This window comes from Myiozetetes cayanensis, unplaced genomic scaffold (genome assembly GCF_022539395.1).
Source record: "Myiozetetes cayanensis isolate MyiCay16 unplaced genomic scaffold, myiCay2020 scf5-8, whole genome shotgun sequence".
NCBI classification, from domain to species: Eukaryota; Metazoa; Chordata; class Aves; order Passeriformes; family Tyrannidae; genus Myiozetetes; species Myiozetetes cayanensis.
Genome location: NW_026087742.1, coordinates 4,641,331 through 4,661,365, shown reverse-complemented (window position 1 = coordinate 4,661,365; position 20,035 = coordinate 4,641,331). Strand labels below are relative to the sequence as shown.

At 47.3% G+C, this 20,035-nt stretch overlaps 1 protein-coding gene across 6 annotated transcripts in view; it reads right to left on the bottom strand.

Annotated features, from left to right (window-relative positions):
* Positions 1 to 5,377: 5,377 nt before the first annotated feature.
* BCL9 (BCL9 transcription coactivator) overlaps positions 5,378 to 20,035 on the bottom strand; it is a 59,021-nt gene continuing 44,363 nt past the window's right edge. For 5 of the 6 annotated variants that reach the window (XM_050332038.1, XM_050332039.1, XM_050332037.1 and 2 more), the window contains 7 exons: positions 17,179 to 17,485; positions 15,313 to 15,626; positions 14,210 to 14,399; positions 13,638 to 13,737; positions 11,007 to 13,236; positions 8,916 to 9,176; positions 5,378 to 7,578 (listed from right to left, as the gene is read on the bottom strand). In XM_050332038.1, coding sequence (XP_050187995.1) covers positions 6,461 to 7,578; positions 8,916 to 9,176; positions 11,007 to 13,236; positions 13,638 to 13,737; positions 14,210 to 14,399; positions 15,313 to 15,626; positions 17,179 to 17,231 — 4,266 coding nt within the window. In that variant the 5' untranslated portion in view covers positions 17,232 to 17,485 and the 3' untranslated portion in view covers positions 5,378 to 6,460. Of the gene's footprint in view, positions 7,579 to 8,915; positions 9,177 to 11,006; positions 13,237 to 13,637; positions 13,738 to 14,209; positions 14,400 to 15,312; positions 15,627 to 17,178; positions 17,486 to 20,035 lie in introns of those variants that run through there. The other variant, XM_050332033.1, reaches the window with a different exon arrangement.

The following is a 20,035-nucleotide window of genomic DNA, read 5'->3' as shown; positions in this document are numbered from 1 at the left end:
GCCTTGACTATTTTTCTTTATATTCTTGCCAGTCTTCCCTATTCCAGAGGTATTTTAGATGAGGGGACTTCTTCCTACCAGACACAGGGTGGCACAGTGTCACTTCACACTGTTAGCAACGAGATGAAAGAAGCCACGTGACAGAATGGCTCAAGTTCACTTCTGAGGTAGCCACACAAAAGCACAGAGAGGCTAAAACAGCAAGGGAGACAACAGACCATTTCAAATTGCCCTGCTGCTTCAGGAATAAGAGAAGAAAACATATCTCTTCCTATATGCTGGGACTGTGGGATGAAGCCCAGCTTGCTGTGTGCTACCAGACTTGAAAGCTTTGATATAACAATTTATTTTATGTTTGCCAAACTGCAGAAGCCATTGTGCCTTTCCCTTTCTTGTCATGTTGGAGGGTTGTTCTCTGCAGGCAGATGAACCAAGCAAATCGTGTAGCACCGAGCTACCCCACCTTCTTGAGGGCATTTTTGTGCACAAAAAACATCTCCAGTGGGACAGCAGGCCTCCAAACCTCTTCCCTGCACTCCTGTAATTTATGCGAATTCTGCTGTGAACATGCAGAACAACCACAGTGGGCCAAGTACAAGAACACACACTCTTGGTGAACTCTGCTTAATATGCTTTAAACAAGGAAGTCTGGGGAGCTGCTGTCGAGTTCAGCTTTGGGCAGCATTGCCTCTATTTTGCACTTGCTGAAAGAGGAATACAGCAGAATAGCCAGCAGAAGTACTTCTAGCTGAGATGATGACACTTTCTCCTGTAAGGAAATATTAGGGATCACTAGGTTGCCAAAATCATAAAATGGTTTGGGTTGGAAGGGATCTTAAAGATCATCTAATTCCAACATCCCTGCCATGGGCAGGGATGGCATCCACTAGATCAGATTGCTCAGAGCTCCATCCAGCATGGCCTTGAATACTTTCAGGGATAAGGCATCCACAGCTTCTCTGGGCAACCTATTTCAGTGCCTCACCATCCCCACAGTAAAGAATTCCTACTAATATCCAGCCTACGCGTCTCCTCTTTTAGTTTACAACCATTCTACCTTGTCCTATCCCTATCTGTCCATGTAGAAAGCCACTCTTCCTCTTTTTTATAAGCCCCCTTTAGGGGCTTTATCAATATCATTGACAGGGACCTCAGTTTTTCAATCAGTAAATAAACCTTGGATCCTGACCTACTTTCTCTGGGATAGGTAAAGGTTAAAATAGGGGGACCACTGACTGAAATGGCCCTGCAATTTTGGTTCTGCATTACCCCTTCTCACTTAGTGAAAGCAAACTGCAGCGATGTTAATGTAATCATTGACAGATATGTGACTGGAAGCACTACAGCACCTTCTCCTCGAGAAGCGTGGGCTGAATTTACCTCTACTCTTTCATTAGCCTGCCCCCACCACAATTACATGTTGACACCATGCACAGTGAACAGAATAATTTGAATACTAAATACATTGCTGGAGGTCTCACTGAACTGCCATCAGAAGCTGTCAAAAAAGCAAACAAAACATTGTTATTTTCCATCAAGATTTTATACAGCCTAAAACCATAATGCCATTATATAAAAAAATCAATGGTCCTACCCTTGCTCAAGAACGGTGTGTTCTGCTCCAATCAGGCTCCCTCTTACGCACAGTTTCAAGTATTTGGACAACAGCGATGAAAATATTAGACAATACAACTGCAAGTTATTTCCAAGGCATGGACTGCTTAGAAAAAGGTATCTAGAAGCTTTGGCCATACCAGTAAACAAAGGGGAAATTCACACACCTTCTCTTACATAATAACTAGGAGCATCTCCCAGCAGAACTGACGAGCAACCAGGTTAAAAACTTCAACACAGCCAAGACCCACAGCACCTGGCATCACCAGCTGTCCTACTGCAGGTAAGATTGTTACATTCACACTGTTAAAATACTCCTGTCCTCCAGGCAGTGACATATGTTTCAGTAACAGCAGAAGACCTCAGGAAAGCAGGCCAGCCCCCTGGCAGTGGCTAGAAAGAAGGCACTGCTGGGAACAGGCTACTTCATCCCTGTCTCTTACAAGAGTTTCTGCAGTGCCCTCTCTGCCCTGCTCCAGCCTTACCCTTCACCCTTCCCCTCAGGGTGGGAGTGGTTGGGACATGCATTGGCCCAGCCCACTGAGCAATTCCACAGTAGCTGTGGCCCACAGTATGTAAGGAGATTTATTTCTGACCACAACTAGTGTAAATAATCATTTCAGAAGAGGATTGGTTGGACAGTGGAAGAGTTTTACTATGAAAGGGCACAGGTGAGTGGGAAGTGCTGAACTGCAAACACAGCATGGAAAAGCTGAGGCATTTCTGAGAATATGGAATAAAAATTCTCAGAAATCAACTATTACAACACTTTTTTTCCTGCATCATTAACCATTTTTAGGTTAAGAAGTACTACCCATTGACACAGTGAAGTACAATACTAAATACAGGCCTGTATCAAACACGGATCATTTCTCCTCGAGAAGTATCACAACAGGCAGCAGGTTTCAGCCAGCAGCCTGCCAAGGCTGCACGAGGGAAGCACCGACCATCGTGAGTGCAGGAGGGCACCACCAACAAAACTAAGCCTTTCCTGGGACCCAAGTGAAAACCAGCCTAGCAGACAGACAGCATATCAAGCTCCACAAAATTAAGCCCTGCATGTACTGTATTTTTAGTAGTCCCAACAGTCTGGCACAAAAAATGCTGCACTGCAACTTACCCTCAGGAAGAGTCGGGCACCTACATCTACTCTGAGGCAGGACACGTGTATTGTACCAGAAGCACCACCAGCATTCGAGTCCCAGCCAAGAGTGCTGCAGATTAGATCCCCACAAACTGGTCTGTCTTCCAAAATGCGACCCATTAGACACCACTAGGAGGTCAGGACTAAACTCACAAGGCTGGCTACTTGCTTGTCATCTGCTTTGGTAGATTAGCTAGCCCATGACACAGATACAAAGCTTAAGTTTATTTGGACGGTGCTTAAAACTGCCAGTGTACTTCACAGATGACCTGATTGCAAGTCTACTAATTTAAAACAAACAGATTTCAAATATTTTAAACTTTTGATTTAGCAGGCGCATTACTTCGCGTTTCAGAAGTTCACCATCTGCTGGGTTTACCTTTTAAGTCTCTCCACACTCCGGCTGCGCAGCCATCTGGGATGAGATAATTTGAACAGCAGACTGTTTCCTCCCATGTTACTAGAGAGGAAGAGCAGCCAAGCATGTATGAATAAAGTCTATTTCATTCTTTCAAACAAAGGTGGAGGAGGATGATTTGAAAGTTAAAAAAAAAAAAAAGAGAGAGGAGGGGGAGGGAAAGAAAACTAAAAATGGCAACCCCACTTTCCATCTTCAACTGCACCATGACTACCAGAGCTGAGTCAAAGTTACTACTGACAAGCAGGAGAGAAGAGAGTCTGACTTACAGATCCTAAGGTGAATCTGCAAGGCTGGCAGCTAGAAAGCTTTTTGATTTGTAAAGCAAAGAAAGGAAGCAAAAGAATCAAAGCAAAACAATCAAGTTCAGTCTACATTTACAGACTGAGATTAGCGTCTCTTGTCCATCTGCTGGTGCAAACCAGGCAATATCACCAAGGTTAAGTGCACCTACGTGGACTCGGAAGTGTCCACACCCTCTACATTTTCTGTAGGAAAAATCTCATTAAGATACCAAACGCCAGCACCGTAAGACACAGAAGGAACTGTAATGACACAGCATCTTTAAAATGTATCCTTTCGCTATCCAATGGCTTTGAAACAGTGAATCAATCCCCTATGCTAATTTTCCTAGAATAAATCACAGCCACCTCAAATCCTTTGCTATTCAAAATACCTCAACAGGCACAGGAGGCACTTGGAAAGACTGTTTAAAAAACCAACCAACCAAACAAAACCCTCTGGGTTATTTCTATGTCGATCAAGAACTTTGCTTTGTTCAACATGGTAAAAGCAGTCAGGAGTGGTGGCAGAAGTGGCAACACTTAAAAAGGTTGCATTGTGACAATTCCCGTGCAAGGTCCTCAAAAGGAGCTCTGCAACCACTTAAGGAAGAGGTAATTCCGCTCTACAGAAATAACACTTACTGTGTCATTGTCAGCTCTTTCTAAAATCTTGACAAGCCCCTGCTTCAGGCACGCTGCCTGTCTTGTCAAAGGGAAGCACCACAACATACATCCTACACTTTGTCAAAAGAGTAATTCTCACCCAAAATCATCGTGAATTTGCATGACAGCACAAAGGTGAATTTGGAAGCAGGCAACAGAAGGCTCCGAGGCTTGCGAGGCTTGCGTGCCTCCAACAGTGCTCGGCTCCACTCATTTTATAACACCAGCAACAAAAGTTTGGTAAATCAGCCACTGAGAGGAATTCCTTTTTCACTTGTTAAGGATCAGTTAACTCTAAAAAATTCTCACACACAAGCACATTAAAAATACCCATTCCCCATGTGATGTTTCACACTAATGGCCAGCACTCTGAGGAAACTACTCATTGAAATAATTTCAAGTAATGGTAAGTGGAAGGAAGAACAGATTACACACTCTGTATACAGCGCTGGGGGACTAGAGAACAGCCAGCCACAGAGTCCACGCCCTGCCCTACAGATCCACATCTGGCTTATCCTGGTCTTCTCCAGGAGAAAAGCTCAACTCCCAGTCCAGGTTTTGCCATCCAGCCTTTCGCTCCTCATAGGCAAGACCATAAAACCTTCTTTCTGAAATCGTCTCAAAAGGCAAGTTTGAAAAGACAGGGGATTAGGAAGCAATCGATGAGAACTGCAGCAAAGCAACAATTTACTCAGCAGGGTTGTCTTGATAAAAATCTGCTCACTGACAATTTCTATCTCACCTTTGTTATTTAAGTTCATCCTTTCCCCACTATCTCAGGTTCTCAGTGCTGGCAGTCAGAGACCTGACCCAATCCAAAGCCCCCAGAGGGACACACAGTCCCAGTGCCCCCCACAGCACCGGACTCTGTTGCTCAGCAGGCAGACGCTGCTGTGCTCAGGGAGAGCTCAAAACCACGTACCTTGTAGTGCTGCAAACACTCCCCGTGAGGAAGTGACGGAGACAACAAGTTTCATCTATTCCTTGACCCTCAACAAATTGAGGAAGTCTGTAACTATTGTCCCCGGGGTGTTCTGAAATAAGACCTCTCTCCAAGAGGAAACAAGCTCAGGATTAAGTGAACAGAACTGCCCTGCAAGCAGCACGCAGCTGCCTACAGACCAGACTTTTAGGAGCTGCCAAAGTTTAACCCACCTGGCCTCTAGTCTCACTGTGATCATGAGGAAGAGCAAACAGTCATCTGGCCAGCTGTTTGATGTACACAGAAACAACTGGACTGGATAAAGAAGACAGTTTGTTTTTGTAAGAAACAATATATTTTATTTTTCTGACACCACAGCCCTGGCGAGTGGTTTTGTACCAAATTTAATGGAGGTTACACAGAACGTTTTACGCTGGGGAGGAAAAAAAAATAACCACAAAAAAAAATCCTGGGTAACTTTTAGTGTCTGTTCCACTCCCACATTAATAAAATCACTTGGGGTTTCTAAGAAAAGGAGAATAGGAAACAGTGAGAGAGACTACTGTAGGATGTAACAGTGTCCAAGTCCAGCCCCTTCCTAGAAGTGGGAAGAGTCCCCACGTGAGGAGAGGCTCTCCTAGATTTACTCCCCAAAATAACACAATGTATTGCAGCTGCCATAGGAGGAGACAGAAGGGGACGGAGAGAGAGAAGCCTATTTAATAAAGAGTGGGAGGGAGAGACAGAAGGTGCTGGACAGCACGCCATAATTTGAAAAATATGTCCTTAACTTATTATTTATTTCTTTTAAAAGATTCCCCTCACTGAACTTAAGTTCCTTTTTGTGCTTTTCATTAATACTCTGCTCTGAGGTCGTAGTTTGGTTTTTCTATACATTGGAGTTGAAGGAAAATAGTCCGAAGTTCTGAAGATGGATTCTCCACCTAAAGTAAACAGCCTAGAATCCCATTCTCCTCTCACCCCAAAGACTAAAGTCTCTGCTAAAATCCCTTTTACAATATAGTACAGTACACAAAAAACCCCAAAAATAACCGAGAGTCCTGGGAGAAGCCAGTCCAAAGGACGTAAACATACAGAGAATGGTGCAACTTGTGACAAATGGCAATTCTCAAAATACAGCTACAGATTCTCAAAGCAGGTGCCGTCACGGGATACCCAAGTCCACAAAAATAATTTTTAAAAAATAAATCTTAAAAAAAAAACAACCTGTTTAAATGAATAATTTTTTTTTTTTTTTTCAGGTAATTCCATACATTCGAGATTTCCCAAAGCGTCCTCTGGTCTCTTTTCACCTATTGCATGGCCAAACTGTACTCCTGAAGCTCCCAAAAAGCCCTCAGGACTTGGAATCTCATCTTGACAAGGATCAGAACATCCAGTCTTATGGTAGCAGCTTAAAACATCATGTTCCCCGGGTTTCCAGGGCCTTGGCTAAATCCTCCCATGCCAACGTCAGCAGCCATACCTCGGGGCCTCATCTGGGGGGGAATCATGATGTTTTGTTGGGGTCCCATCATGCCCTGCATTGACATCATCATGCCGGGCGACCCCACGGGGCCGGGGTGGCTGTACAGCCCCGCGGGGGCTCGGTCCTTGCCCGGGATCATGCCCACGGCGGCCACGGGGTTGCTCATGAGGGCGGGCTGGCCGGGCATGGCCGGCTGTGCTGGTGACATCATGCGGTGGTGCGGCCCCATCATGCCCTGCTGCAGGAAGGCCGGGGGCCTCATCGGGTTGTGGCCCGGCATGGACGGAGCCGTCCCGAGGGGGATATCCGGAGTTCCCACCGGCCCGGGGCCCCCCATGCCAGGCAACGTTAGTCCCATCCTCGGGGTCTGCTCTCCTATCATCCCCTGCATGTGGGAGAAGCCAGGCCCGGGACCCTGCGGCTGCTTGCGGCCTGGCACCTCCCCACGAGGGAAATACTGTAGTGTCTGGCTAGGCTTCTCCGACGGGATAATCCTGGACAGGTCGAACTCGGGTATTCCCGTGGCTCCAGGGCGGATCACCTCCTGCAGCTCTGGATCAGTGAAAACCGAAGGCATATTGTTTCCAAGAACAGTGAAGGAGTCTGGACCGCCAGGGCCTCCAGTCTTGCAAAGTGCTGGATCTGTCGAACTTTGGGGCAGGTTGGTAGGACGCCCCAGAGGTCCTTCTCCGTGGAAGCCCATTCCCGCTGGGAAGTTGCCTTGTCCACCGCTGGGCCCGTTGTGTGGAAATGGCACCTGCTGTGGAGGGGACTGTACGGGAGGGAACCCCTGTGGGAAGCCCAGGCGTCCTTGAGGTACCATTGGAGACTCCTGGGAACCGTGTCCCATCATTGGGTTGTGTGACATCAGGCCGGGTCCCACGGGGACCCCGTGAGGAGGTATATTGGGTCCCATAGCATTTGGAGAGGGCATCTGGTTGTTATGGGAAAGAGGCTGGGTCATTCCCATTGGGCTAAGGGTTGGCATTGGACCCACTGGGTTTGGACCTGAAATTCGAGGATTCTGAGAATTAATGCCCATTCCTAGGGAAGAAACAAGGAATCACATTTAGACAGCAGCCAGCAATAATCAATAAAGCTACCAGAAAGCTTTCTGCAAGGTTACCAAGTCCGCACACACACATCAAAAAAAACTCAGCCCTAGTAAAAAAACATTAGCAGTGGCTCTGAAAAGTGTTATTTAAACCAGAAATTTGATGGCACCTGAATAGCTGCTTCCCTAAGCTTCTCACTGCCCTATGAACCAGTGACTAAAGCCTGCTCCATAAGTAGGATCTCAATCCAACCCACACCTTTACTACCTCCTCCCCGGTAGCCTACATGAAGCAGGCAGTAACAAACATGTCTGTGACAGATTATTAGCATACGGACACTTGTCTACTGGGAAGTGACCGAATCTCCTCTCAAAACTCAAGCAGTGATAAATCAGGTAACCCTTGTAAGACAAGGAGGCAGTGATCAATGAGGTTAATGAGTTATCATCATGAACTTATTCAATTAGCCAGCTTCCCCAGATACATTCAGCCACCCCGATCATTACTGCGTGAAACACACGGCAAGGCTACAGGTAAACCCGGCAAGAACTCATTACCAATTGCCACTCTCATGAAACATCCACTCATTCCTTCTTTAAGCTGTTAATTCAATTGGGTAGAGGGACTACAACCTACTTTTGTATTAAATAGGTACCCATGAACATTAAGTTACCAGCAGGATCTAGATTACGCATATAAACATGCTCACCCACACGACAGCCCAAATGTTTTATTTTACTTTAACTCTTTCAGGTAGGGACCTGGACAGTTTCCCTCAGTCCTGGTTGAGATCACCTGCCATTACATATTCCCTACATGGGAAGATTTATGTTTTCAGAAAGGGCTCCAACACTCTCTTTCATTAAAAAGGCAATCCACAAAGCCCAGGAAAGACCTGATGATTCAGTGTCAAAAAAAAAACCCAAACCAACCCCAAAAAACCTGCGAAGCTTCTATGACACTGCCTTAAGACAGGGAAGGTATGGTTTCCTTTGGATAAGTCTGACTCTTATTCCCATGAGCAGCCTTCACTCACACAATTAATTCCAGTCTGCCTGAGTGGAAATCTCCCCCATACATAAAGGTTTTCCAGATCAGACAGCTTCTGGACAGGAAAAAAAAAAACAAAACAAACAATTCCAAGGAGAATTTCTATCTCTGCATTTCCCGAGAATTGCAACTGCCTTCCTCAAAACAACACATGGCTATATATTCCTCGAGGTTTTTTTCCCCTCTCACCATCTTCACTTGATGAAGCTTCCACAAAAATCACCCTCACTGTACTGCCTGATACTTTCGTGCTCAATGTTTCTTTGATTTTCTTACCTGGTACACTGTTCATAGGTGGCAAGTTTGGGGAGCGGGCTGGAGGGGAGTCGTCATCCGAGCTGGCCACAGTTTTGATGGCATCATGATAGAGTGGTGTAGAGCTCGGCATGGCAAATTTGGACATCCTGGACATCATAATGGAGAGGGGATTCTGGGAGAGGGTTGGCTCTGGAGGCATTGTGTAAGGACTGCTAGAGGGAAGATTTCCAGGGAGAGTCACAGGAGCAGACTGGCTGACTGTGGAGGGAGGTGGACCACCTTAGGAAAAAAGGAAAAGACAGAAAGAAAGTTTAATTTTTCATCCTTCTTACTGTTTTCCTTAAATCCAATTCTTTTCCCCTAGAAATCTCAAAAACTAGAAATCTTTTTTACTGCAAGACTTTACATGACTAGTGTAGTCAATGCCTGTGAAAAGTAAACAGAAGAATAAGCCTATTGGTCAAGTTGCTTAACATCTGTTATCCTACTGAAAAACACTTCTACCAGAACTATCTTGAGCCTCTAAAAATCCACATGAAGAATTACCAGTTTAGTCTGAAAATCTTACTATTCAATTTCCATACACCGAAGACAGACTTAGGTACCAGAGTTAGCCATAAAAATCAGTATAAATCTATAATCATTCAGTTGTTCCTGCATCCACCAAATGTCAAGTGTAACTCCTTTCCCTTTCTCTTTAGGAGGCATCGGGCAAGCACAAAAGACACAGGCAGCACAAGGAAAACTGTAGCAGATATTTCTGACAAACTGCATGAGGTGTTACAACTCCCTGTTCATGTTTCGTTACATATTTCATATATACATATTAGCTGCTTATTCCAGTTAAAGAAGCATTCTCTGTACCTATTATCTTAACATCATCCTTTGCTCTCCCAAAACCAGAAGTAACTGCACTGCCAATCTCCTTTGTTCTTCCACTGATAAATTCCACAAAACCCACACCACTGTGAAGGAAAGATGCTAAACCGAAGTTGTGCTCTCACTGAAAATTCACTGCACGTTCCTCAGCCCTTCCCAACCAAAAAAAAAGGAAAGTAGAACAGAGAACGCAAAAATTCTGCAATGCCAAAATACTCACGCTTTGGAAGAGCTGTGTGTAAAAGCACTCATTAAGCAACATTTCACACAAATTTCACAGATTATTCTGAGTTGGAAGGGACCCATAAGGCACAGACTAAAGCACTAGGTTTTGACTTGTAGGCACCTGGGCTTACGCTGGGCCTGGCCTCAGCAAACACTAACACCCAGTCTGCCTTCCCGAGCACAGACCCAGCCCGCAGTCCCAGGGTTACCCTTGCCACCAGCCCCACAGGCATATCCCAATCCCCATCCCGGTCCTGGCTGCTGCCGCCGCGCTGTTACCCGCGGCAGCACTAGAGGGCAACGTGGGCAAAGGGCTCCTCTCTCTCTCCCAGCCGGGAAGGACAGCCCAGAGGGGTGAGCGTGCTGCAGGGTGAGCTCCGGGAAGGTGAGGACAGAGGATGCCAGCACCTGGAGCCTGAGGTGCCAAGCATGGCAGGGCTCAGCACACAAGTGAATGCTACGTATGTTGGTGGTTAGATCATTCCAAAACGTTTGAAGCCTGAAAAACTGAAGCACAACTTCCTGTCTGCAGCGTAAACCCAAAAAGCACCAACCATACCTGAACCATGTAGAGATACAGGGCTGGCTAAGTGTGCTCAGCATGTCTTTATAGGAGCTTTTTATCTCAAAGAGTTTTTGTAACATAAGCAGGATCTTCTCCACAAAGCTACAATCACCATGAGCTACAACAGTCAGACCCCTCTAAGGAGAGATTTCTCCCATCAACCCCCTACATCTTTTCACATCTCTTGACCCCACGCTTTTCCTTTTATGTCCTCTGAGTGATCAGCCCTCAGCTTTGACATATGGGAGGCACAGTACACACACACAAATACAAGAGGAGGAAAAGCCCTTGCCCTTCACTCACACAGCCCCCCTCCAACAGGCAAGTGGTCATCCAGCCTTTGCCCTGCTGAGAGAACCCTTCTCCCTCCCTTGCTGCACATGTTGGGTGACCCGACGCGAACCAAAGCACCAGATCCGGCTGCCAGACGCGGCACTCACCCGACTCCACATTCCCCAGCATGGCTGGAGAAGACATGGTCAGAGACGCCTTGTGGTTCGGGGGAATCCCAGGGCTCTGCAAAGGAGGCTTTGGAGATGAAGTCCATCCAGGAGAAGGTGCAGGGAGAGACGGAGACTTGAGGTGGACAGGAGAAGCAGCAGCAGACCCCAAGACAGGGGGGGACTTAATGGAGGCAGCAGCGGCTGCGGCAGTGGGGCCCGCGAGCATTCCTGCCAGCTGGGAGGGCGTCTGGGGGGACTTGAGGTTCCCCGAGGGAGACCCCATCATGGGAGACTGGACCTGGCGCATCGTGGGGGACTTCAAGGGGTTGATTCCTGGCGAATGCACCTGACCAGCTGCGGAGATATCCAAGGGCTTGCGGCCGAGGCTGCGCTGCGCAGGGGGAGCAGTGTTGAGGCTGTTGGGGTTACTGGTGGGATTGAGAGGTAGTGGCGGCATGTGGCTGAGCCGGTTGTTAGTCCTTTGGTCAGGCCCGATCTGTTCTCTGAGATTCCGGAGACCGACTCCTGGGCCCTGAGACATGGGAAGGAAAGGCCTGGGACCCATGCCATACTCCTGCTGCGGGTGCTCCCCGAACGGCAGCGGCACCATTTTCTGCTGAGAGGAGAGCATCTCCGAGACGCCAGGGCGCAGCTTCATCATCTCTTCCGGCCCGACTCCTGCTTCCCTCAGCTTCTGAGGGACCAGGGGTGGGTTGGAGCCCATGCTGACATTCATGCCCATGTCCCCCTTCATGCTGCCAGGGCCCATCCCAAACTCCAGCTCCCTACCAGAAGCCATTTGTGGGGGTATTCCTTTTGGGAAGTCCCCCCTGGAAGGGCTCATCGGTCCTTCTACCGGCATGCGAGGGAAGATGGGGTTGTTCCCAGGCTCCATATGTCTCTGCGAGGGCATCATTCTGTTTATCTCCATGCCAGGCCTGATGCCTTCCATGTTCAGACCAGGAGGAAGGCCCATCTGTTTCTCAGCCAGCTGTTGCTGGTAGAGTTCTTCGGGCAGGCCCTGTGGATTGGGAAACCGCTCCCCTCGGCCAGGGCCACTGAAGACACCCTGGCCAGGAGGGAAGTTTCGGCCATCTGGGATTTTTGGCACATCATCTGGCCAACTAACTCCTGAAAGCCCAGGCCGTGAGGCGGGATTCGGGACGCTGGGGCCCTCCATCTCAGGGTTCATCATTCCTGCAAAGCCAGGCAGGCGCATCTGGCTCCCGGGCACGTTGGGATGAGGGGCCATGCCCCTGGGGGGCAGAGAGTGCGACATGTTCATGCCTTCAGGGAAGGGCTCTGGGCCCCCAGGTCCCCAGCCCTCACCAGGGGTCATCTGGTAGGGAGGAGGAGGACCTCGGACCACCCCTCGAGGCCCGTGCTGGTGGACCATCATATCCTGTAGGGAACACTGCTGCACAACCACCTGCTCTTGCTTTCTTCTCTTCTCCTCGTAGAACTCCTGCTGCAGCTTGAGCCAGGCCACCTGCTCAGGAGTCATATGGTCCAGGTGGTCTGGGCCTATGGGTCCTGACTGGGAGTTCATTGGTGGTGGCCCCATTTCATCTGGGGAAAAAGGCATGTCTCTGTGTCCTTGAGGGCCAAACGGAGCCCCTCCATCTGTCCGAGACCCTGACCCTTTGCCTAAACTTTGGGATTGAGCCATCATAGCCTGTATCGGCCCTTCAGGTTTCTTTTGGGGACCATCCAGCACCCCAGCATTTGGGGGAGGCCCCCCACTCTGCCCTCCAGCAAACTCCTTCTCATCAGGGAAGAGCATGCGCTGTATGTCTCGCAGGGTCTGCAGTGAGCGCTCCCGATGCTCCAGCTGCTCCTGTGACAGTCCATCTGGATTCTCGCCCAAGCTGGATGGGTCCCCACCAGACACCTGCTGGGGAGGACCTTTGGAGTCTGCAGCTGAGCTATTGCTACCTTGGGAAACCGGGCTCACCGCTCGGTTATTGGGGGTTGAACTCTGCCCAAACCCTTCTGTCTGCAACGGGGTAGAGTTGGCAGGGCTGCCCACAGACATCACTTTGCTTTCCACACTGGGACTGTCCTGATCTATGGGACACGGGGGGCCAGCGGATTTGGACACCGGTGCTGACACGGGTGGGGTCGGCTGCATTTTGGCGTTCTGGGGAGGGTTCTGGTCCGGGGCTGCGGGGGGCTGGGGCTGCGGCAGGGGCTTGGGTTCAGTCCGAAGTGCAGTGATCTGGGGGTTCTGCAAGACAAAGCCACACATTGAGACCTGCTCTTCCTACAGCCCTGGCACACGAGCAGCAGCGCAAACAAAATGCCCAGTCCCAACCCCACCAGCCCAAACTTTGCAGGGAAGGGTAGCCTTCATGCAGCTATTACAGAACAGCACCTGTTTTGCTCAAGGCATTACTGCAGGAACCCCTTTCTTCTGTGCTAGCTCTGCATGAGCAATGGGTTGGAAACACACTACCCAAATACTGCAAGACTCAAACTCTTCTTTGGATGACCCAAGACATTAATGTGCAGAAGGTCTGAACAGAAACTATCCTCCTGAAACTTATTTCCAAGCGTAAATAACCATCCATCTCTCTGAATAACACACTGACCATTTCCCCTTCCCACCCACATGCAGGTATTCCCTACCAAAGGTACAGTGTTTCGTTCCGCCTTGCTGTTTGAGATGTTCTGGATATGAAAGGACACAATGGTTTCCACCTGTCCCTTCAGCACAGCTTCTGCAGCCCTGCAAAGACAGACAGACAGATGCACATATCCAGCCGAAGCTAAGAATCAATTTTTTTTAACTGGCCTCTCTTCTATCTTTCAGCTGGCACAAGGGAGAAAGACTTAACCACATATATTTCACTCTAGATGAGTAGCAACAGAAGAATGCTTACATCTACAAACTCATCAGCATTCAGGGTTCATGTCTCAGTTTAGCCCATTCTGGCTGTTACTCACTGCACGGATTGCAAAACACCATCTACCACCATTTGCAAGAAACAAATAAAGATCTCCGCACCTCAGAGGAATAAGCAATCATTTCTCAGAGGAAAAGAGTAGGGACATTCTCCACTACAGCCCCTCCAACAACACCAAAACAACTAATGACTTTTTGCTAATCAGGCAGAAAGTGACCTTTTGACAGTCTCTTAAAAAGGGAGCACAAATAGAACTCCTGCTCCCTGAAGACATTCAAGCATCTACCTACTTACTTGTTGGCCATCTCAGTAGAAAATACATAAACCACTTTGGATGGAGTCTTCTGCCCACTTGCTGGCTCCAAAGTGGCAGTCAGACCATGGGAAGGTGTGGAAGACCTTGGGGCTGAAGCATTTGAAGGAGTCATGGAGTGTGGTGTGTGCTGAGACTCCTGGGACTTCACATGATCAGCAGAATTGCAGTCTGGAAGGGGAGAAAGAGGAAAAGAGAGGAATTGCTATCTTGGGAGCACTTTGGAAACCATTTCTGGAAACTGATCAGAGCTTTTTTCCCTCTGAAATTTCCTGCTTCTTCCTCAAGCAACACTAAAGGCAATTCTTCTATTACAACATGCAACTTTCCCCTAACACCACACTGCCCTTCAGGCACCACTGGGAGAAAGCTCATCTTGTCCCTTTTCAAGGCATGTGGCAGTTCCCAGTGCTGATCCCTTTGAGCTGATCCCTTTGAATTCTCTAATGGCCACATAGAAAAGCAGGAAAATCACACACTAAAATGAACTAATATAAATATGTCTGCTTCCAAGGAGAATACTTGTAAAATTTCACTTTTCTTTTTTTCCCTTCAGCCACCTTAGCCAGGTAACCCAGCAAATGGACCACAAGGGAAAGGCGGACAACTGCACATCTAGTGTGGTTTTGCACTGCCTCACAGGGGCAGCATTGGAGCCAGGAACAGAACACAGAAATCCCAACTCTCTGGCTTGTGTTACCAGCCAGGGTACTACGGGTTATGTATCTGTGTTGACAAAACAGACTTGCATATTGTTCAAAACCTGTTACAACAGAGCAGTTCCTGAAAGGCCAAAGGCCAGAAGGAAACCAACAGGTTGCATTTGTACTTTCAAATCCTCTGGGGGAGTTTCAGAGTTACAAAGGAACTTTCCCACCAGTTAGGCCTGCTCTCTAACTGAGCGTGAACAAGACATTTGCCAATGTCATAACAACCTTTCCTCTTCCCCTGCTCTCCAGACCTTTAGACTTCGTCGAGGGAACTTACAGAATCCCAGACAAGTAACATTTGCATAGCAATTCTCCACCTGACAGAGGATTCAGACTAATTGTCTGCACTTGCACACCAATCCTAGCAAGCATACCTTTGATTTCAGGGTCATCATTAGGAGTCCCAGCTTCCCTCTGTTCAAAGGAGTCTGCTGAAATGCTCCTCTCTCTCTTCCCCTTCCCCTTGGCACCATTTCCAGCCCCATTCTTCAGCCCCATGCTCCCACCTGGGCCAGGGAGCACTTTGGGGGTGTGACCTCCACTTTTGGGGTCACAGGGAGAGGGCTGGGATTGGCTGGTGGAGCCCCCTTGTTTGCCTTGGTTGGAAAATTTGGAATCCAGCTGAGGGTTGCCAGACGGGGACATCACTGTAGGGGGGCGGACCATCACCTCCTGCTTTGATTTGGGGCTACAGGGGACAGAGGGGAAATAAAAAAAGACAAAAAAAAGTGACAAATCACCGCATTGATCCATTCAGCCCTGTAGGAACAGATTAGAGTGAGTGAAGCAGAAACAACCACTGTCACCTTGCAAGCTAAGACAATTGCTGACACATAAAAAATGCCTGCAAGCTTAGAGTCATGCAGGTGCTTTTCTGAACATGCCCTGAAAGGGTTATTATCCAAGATGGGATCTCATTGCTCAAGAAGGCACCAGGGCAAACCACAGACCTGCCAGATCCCAGAAACTGCTGTCACATGAGGACCCACCTCTGGAGCTTCTGTCAATAAAGACAACGGTTTCTATGTGCACAGAGAAGCGCCTCTCACCAAGATCAGCTCAGAATAAATAAACAAGGCACAATAAAGTTCACCTCACCACTCTCCTGGACCCCAACTACATGCTACAGCTCCGATCAGAGAAGACCCCCACCCCCCTCCCTTGTACCTCCCTATCCAGTTCTACAGGGAGCACAAGGAAAACCCAGCATTACTGCAGCATTCGTCATACACTGGGGCGAGCTGCCAGGAAAACACAAACCTCTGACCGTGAAAACAATTAAACCAGCTACAACCTGCCTCTGAATAAGGAAGGAAAAGGAAGGATACCATCTCCAAGCACACTCCTGCAAAATGGGGTAGATGGAGCTTCCTTAATTTGCCAAAGCAGGCTCAAGAGTCTTTCCTTCCTTCTTTCATCCAGCAAATTGGATCCTAAAAATATTTTGCTCCTCTGGGTTTTACAGACATATTAGCCACCCCTTCCTGCCTCACCCTCCTCTTACTCCATTGCTATTGGATCTTCTGCACTGTGTTTTCCCATCACCACTATCAGTTCCAACAGGCAGTGCTTGCTAGCATCCTCACTGTGGGACTCACACAAGCTGTTTCCTCCCTTAGGACAGACATCTGACTCAGGAGCATTCCCTATGAAATACTCCTAAGTTCTAGATGACCTCTAGGAATAAATAATCAAACCCAAGAATGCTGTCAACCAGACCATTCCAAGTCCCTGGGTGCTGCTTTGCTTCCACATTCTTCCCCTCCCAGATTAGTGGAGGAGAGATGCTGACCTGCTGCACTGGCAGGTGACTGACACAGAGGATCCCAGTGCTCAGCAGATCAGTTCTCCAGGCTGCTCAGGCCAATAATAGAGGAAACATTTTGTGTGAAAATACAAGTAGAGAGACCTGCAGCCCAACTACTCCCTGGGAAGCAGGTAATTAGAAGAGGAGGAAGAGGGGGGAGAAATCAAGATAGAAAAGGCATGTTTACTCTCCTACAGCCTTTTCAGGCACCTGATGAGAAGGAAGAAGGCACAAGGAATGGAAAATCCACAGCTTTCAGCTCATCCTGAGCCTTGCAAACGTGAAGACCCATCAGCACTGTGCAGTCACTGCTCAGGCACTCAGTGGGTCTGATGGGAGCACAAAGGAGGGCCAGTGGAGCTAATCCAGCAGCAGAGCAGGGACAGCAACACACGCCAACCCAGAGCAGCTGACTGCAGGCTCTTCCCCTTACCTCTGTGTGTTGCCTGACGGGGAGTTCCTCACTTTGGGGTTACTGGAATGCATTGACAGAAATCCTGAGCTCACAGTCTCACACACACGCAGATGGGCTCTCGTCAAGTTCCCCTGGGGATCGTGCCGCCAGAGGCAGCGTCGAAGCGCTTCCTGCCACCCGCTCCTCTCAGTGCTGGCTGTCTGCTTGCCTTTTTTCTCTTGGCTCCTCGCTGCTTTTGCACTGGGCACTTCCCTCCTGCAGCTCCAGCATTCTCTAGACGCGTGCCTCCTGCTGCCCAGGGGAAGTCTCGCATCTCCAGGGCACCCTGCAAACCACCCCACGAGAAGAGAACAGAAAACCAGTGAGGAACTTCCCGAGTAGACGTGGCTGGTGTGAGGCAGGACGTGGCAATTCTTCACCCATTCCCGAGAAGACACAGGAGAAGAGCTTTGAGATGGATAGGTATTTCAGACCAAAGGCAGCCCTGGCTGGCCATTCAGTTTCCAGGCACTGAGGCCATCTTCCCTTTGTCCAAAGTAAATCATTCTGGAGTCAACACAACAGGGAAGCACCTGGTATCTGAACACTTTGATTTCACATCTGTGCTCAGCTTAAAGACACCTCACAGCAAGTCAGTAGAAAGTCAAAACTGCAAATCCCCAGCATGAGTTAGCTATCCAGAATTCCCCTTTGAATGGCTGTAATGTGATATTTCTTAAGAACATAAACTCTGCTTAAATTTTTTGTCTCCTCGGTCCAATATACCAAGACATATGCTCAATGATGTGTGCTAAGGGTTACACAAAGGGAGAAAAATAAAATAAAACACCTTCCTGGCCACCTGTAAGCTACCAGCTTTGTGTGATTACTCTGAAAACACCAGGGGTTAGTCACTCACCATATCTACTTAGAAAGGCCAGAAAACACTAGGGAAGCACCCATCTAAATTTGCTCGGCAACATTCTGCAGATCACTGAGGCTTTAGAAAAAAAAACAAAACCACCCCCCCAAAAAAGACACTTTTTCAGCTTCTTCATAAGAAACAATATGCATGACACAGGCAATGAGGCACCTAAAACTGTTTCTGGAGGAGGGAACTATTGAACATCATTGTCGACATGCTTTGGGCTAAATTATTTTGGAACAAATTTCTGTCTTGTTTACGTTTCAACAAAATCTCTCCTGTTCATCTCACCTACTCAGATGCAAATCCACTTAATTTAGAATCTAACCAAGATTTATTGTTAATGTATTAAGCATTGCTAGTTAAATATTATTCAAATGTAAATATACCCGATATTCCTTCTCAGCACCAAAGAAGTAGTTTCTTCCTGTGTATATCAAATGAAACAAAATAAATCTTAACAGAATGGGAATGTCTTGAATTTTATGAAGAAACTACTGTTGAAATTGCATTTCAGAAACAAAAATTGCCTTGTTTATGTGCTGACACCAGAAGATTAAGAAACACTCTCTGACCACCTCTGGCCAAGGAGGGTTCTCAGCAAGTTGTAGTATTGAGAACCACTGTTTTCCAGTTCCCCTAATTTATACAGTTCTGAGGTTGTGCCATTACGCATTGTAGTGAGTTTGCATTGCTGTACTTTAACATGATAGCGATCCAAACTGCAGCAGTTCCATGAAGCTCTGCATCATCTCCAAAAATTCTCCTCCCCACCACATGCCTCCCTCATGAGCTGGAGAAGTCACTCTGCTCCCTGTTCTCACCTCTACTGTGCTGCATGAACCTATTAATACAGGGAATGTTTCTGCAATAAATACCTCATTTTAAACACCTCCTACTAGGCATAATCAGATGAACTCCAGTCTGAGCCACACAATCCAGAGGACCCACATCCCTCTCCGGGACTACTAGCTGATTATCCCACTGATTTTCAGAGCAATGCTGGCTTTATCCCATCACTATTGTTATTATTATCATACTGCAATTGGAGCTGGTGCTATACAGACACATTAAAGATGAGAGAGAATCTCTTCACACATATCTAAATTGTATCATCTTTGCATGCAAATTTGGCTCCTACGTCTGTTTTGACAACAAAACTGAAACATCAACAGTATCCAACTTCGCTTTTCAAGAGATTGATACATCTGTAAAAGTCAGTGGAGCTCAGTGATACTTCAGGGCCCTCACTTGAGGTGAAGGTGTGACTGAAAATACAGTGAATTCCAGGATAAAAACAAAAAAAAAAAAAAAAAGAAAAAGAAATAGAAAAAAGGTATAACAGCATTAAAGGGAGCAGAGCTTGACATTTACAGGAGGACATAGATGCCTGCATGATGAACTTAAGTATTCTAGTTGTTTCATCCTCTGCTTTTCCATTTGGATATTTATGCATAACGTTATCTTTTATTACAAGATGAGAATTGTCTCAGACTCCCAGTCTTGCACAGTGCAATGAGAAAACATGAAATGAAGAATCAGGATCACACTGGCTACACAGTATTTCTGACACCAACAAACTTCACCCAGGGGCAGGGGGGAAACCTTCCATTTTTTTAACCCTACTTTTTTATTCTATATACACATATCTTCCATCTATTAGGACTGATGCGCTCTGCAAGGGAACTGTATTTTCCAATCTCAGTTTAAATTTCTTCTTACCAGAGAGAGCTATAAAGGATACATCAATATATTCATTGCTGGAACAACAGCAACTCAACTTCCCCAGCTTTTTATTTCTGCACAGTGGGAACGTACCATCTTTTATAATGTGGAATGGAATGTCTCATGATTTTTCTCAATGCACTTCTAACATATGTATGGCTGGGAATCTAGGGTTCAAAATTGGAAAAGCTCTAGAGAAATGTATTTTTGCAGCTGGAGTGTGCCTGCCATAGCAAAGCCTTTATC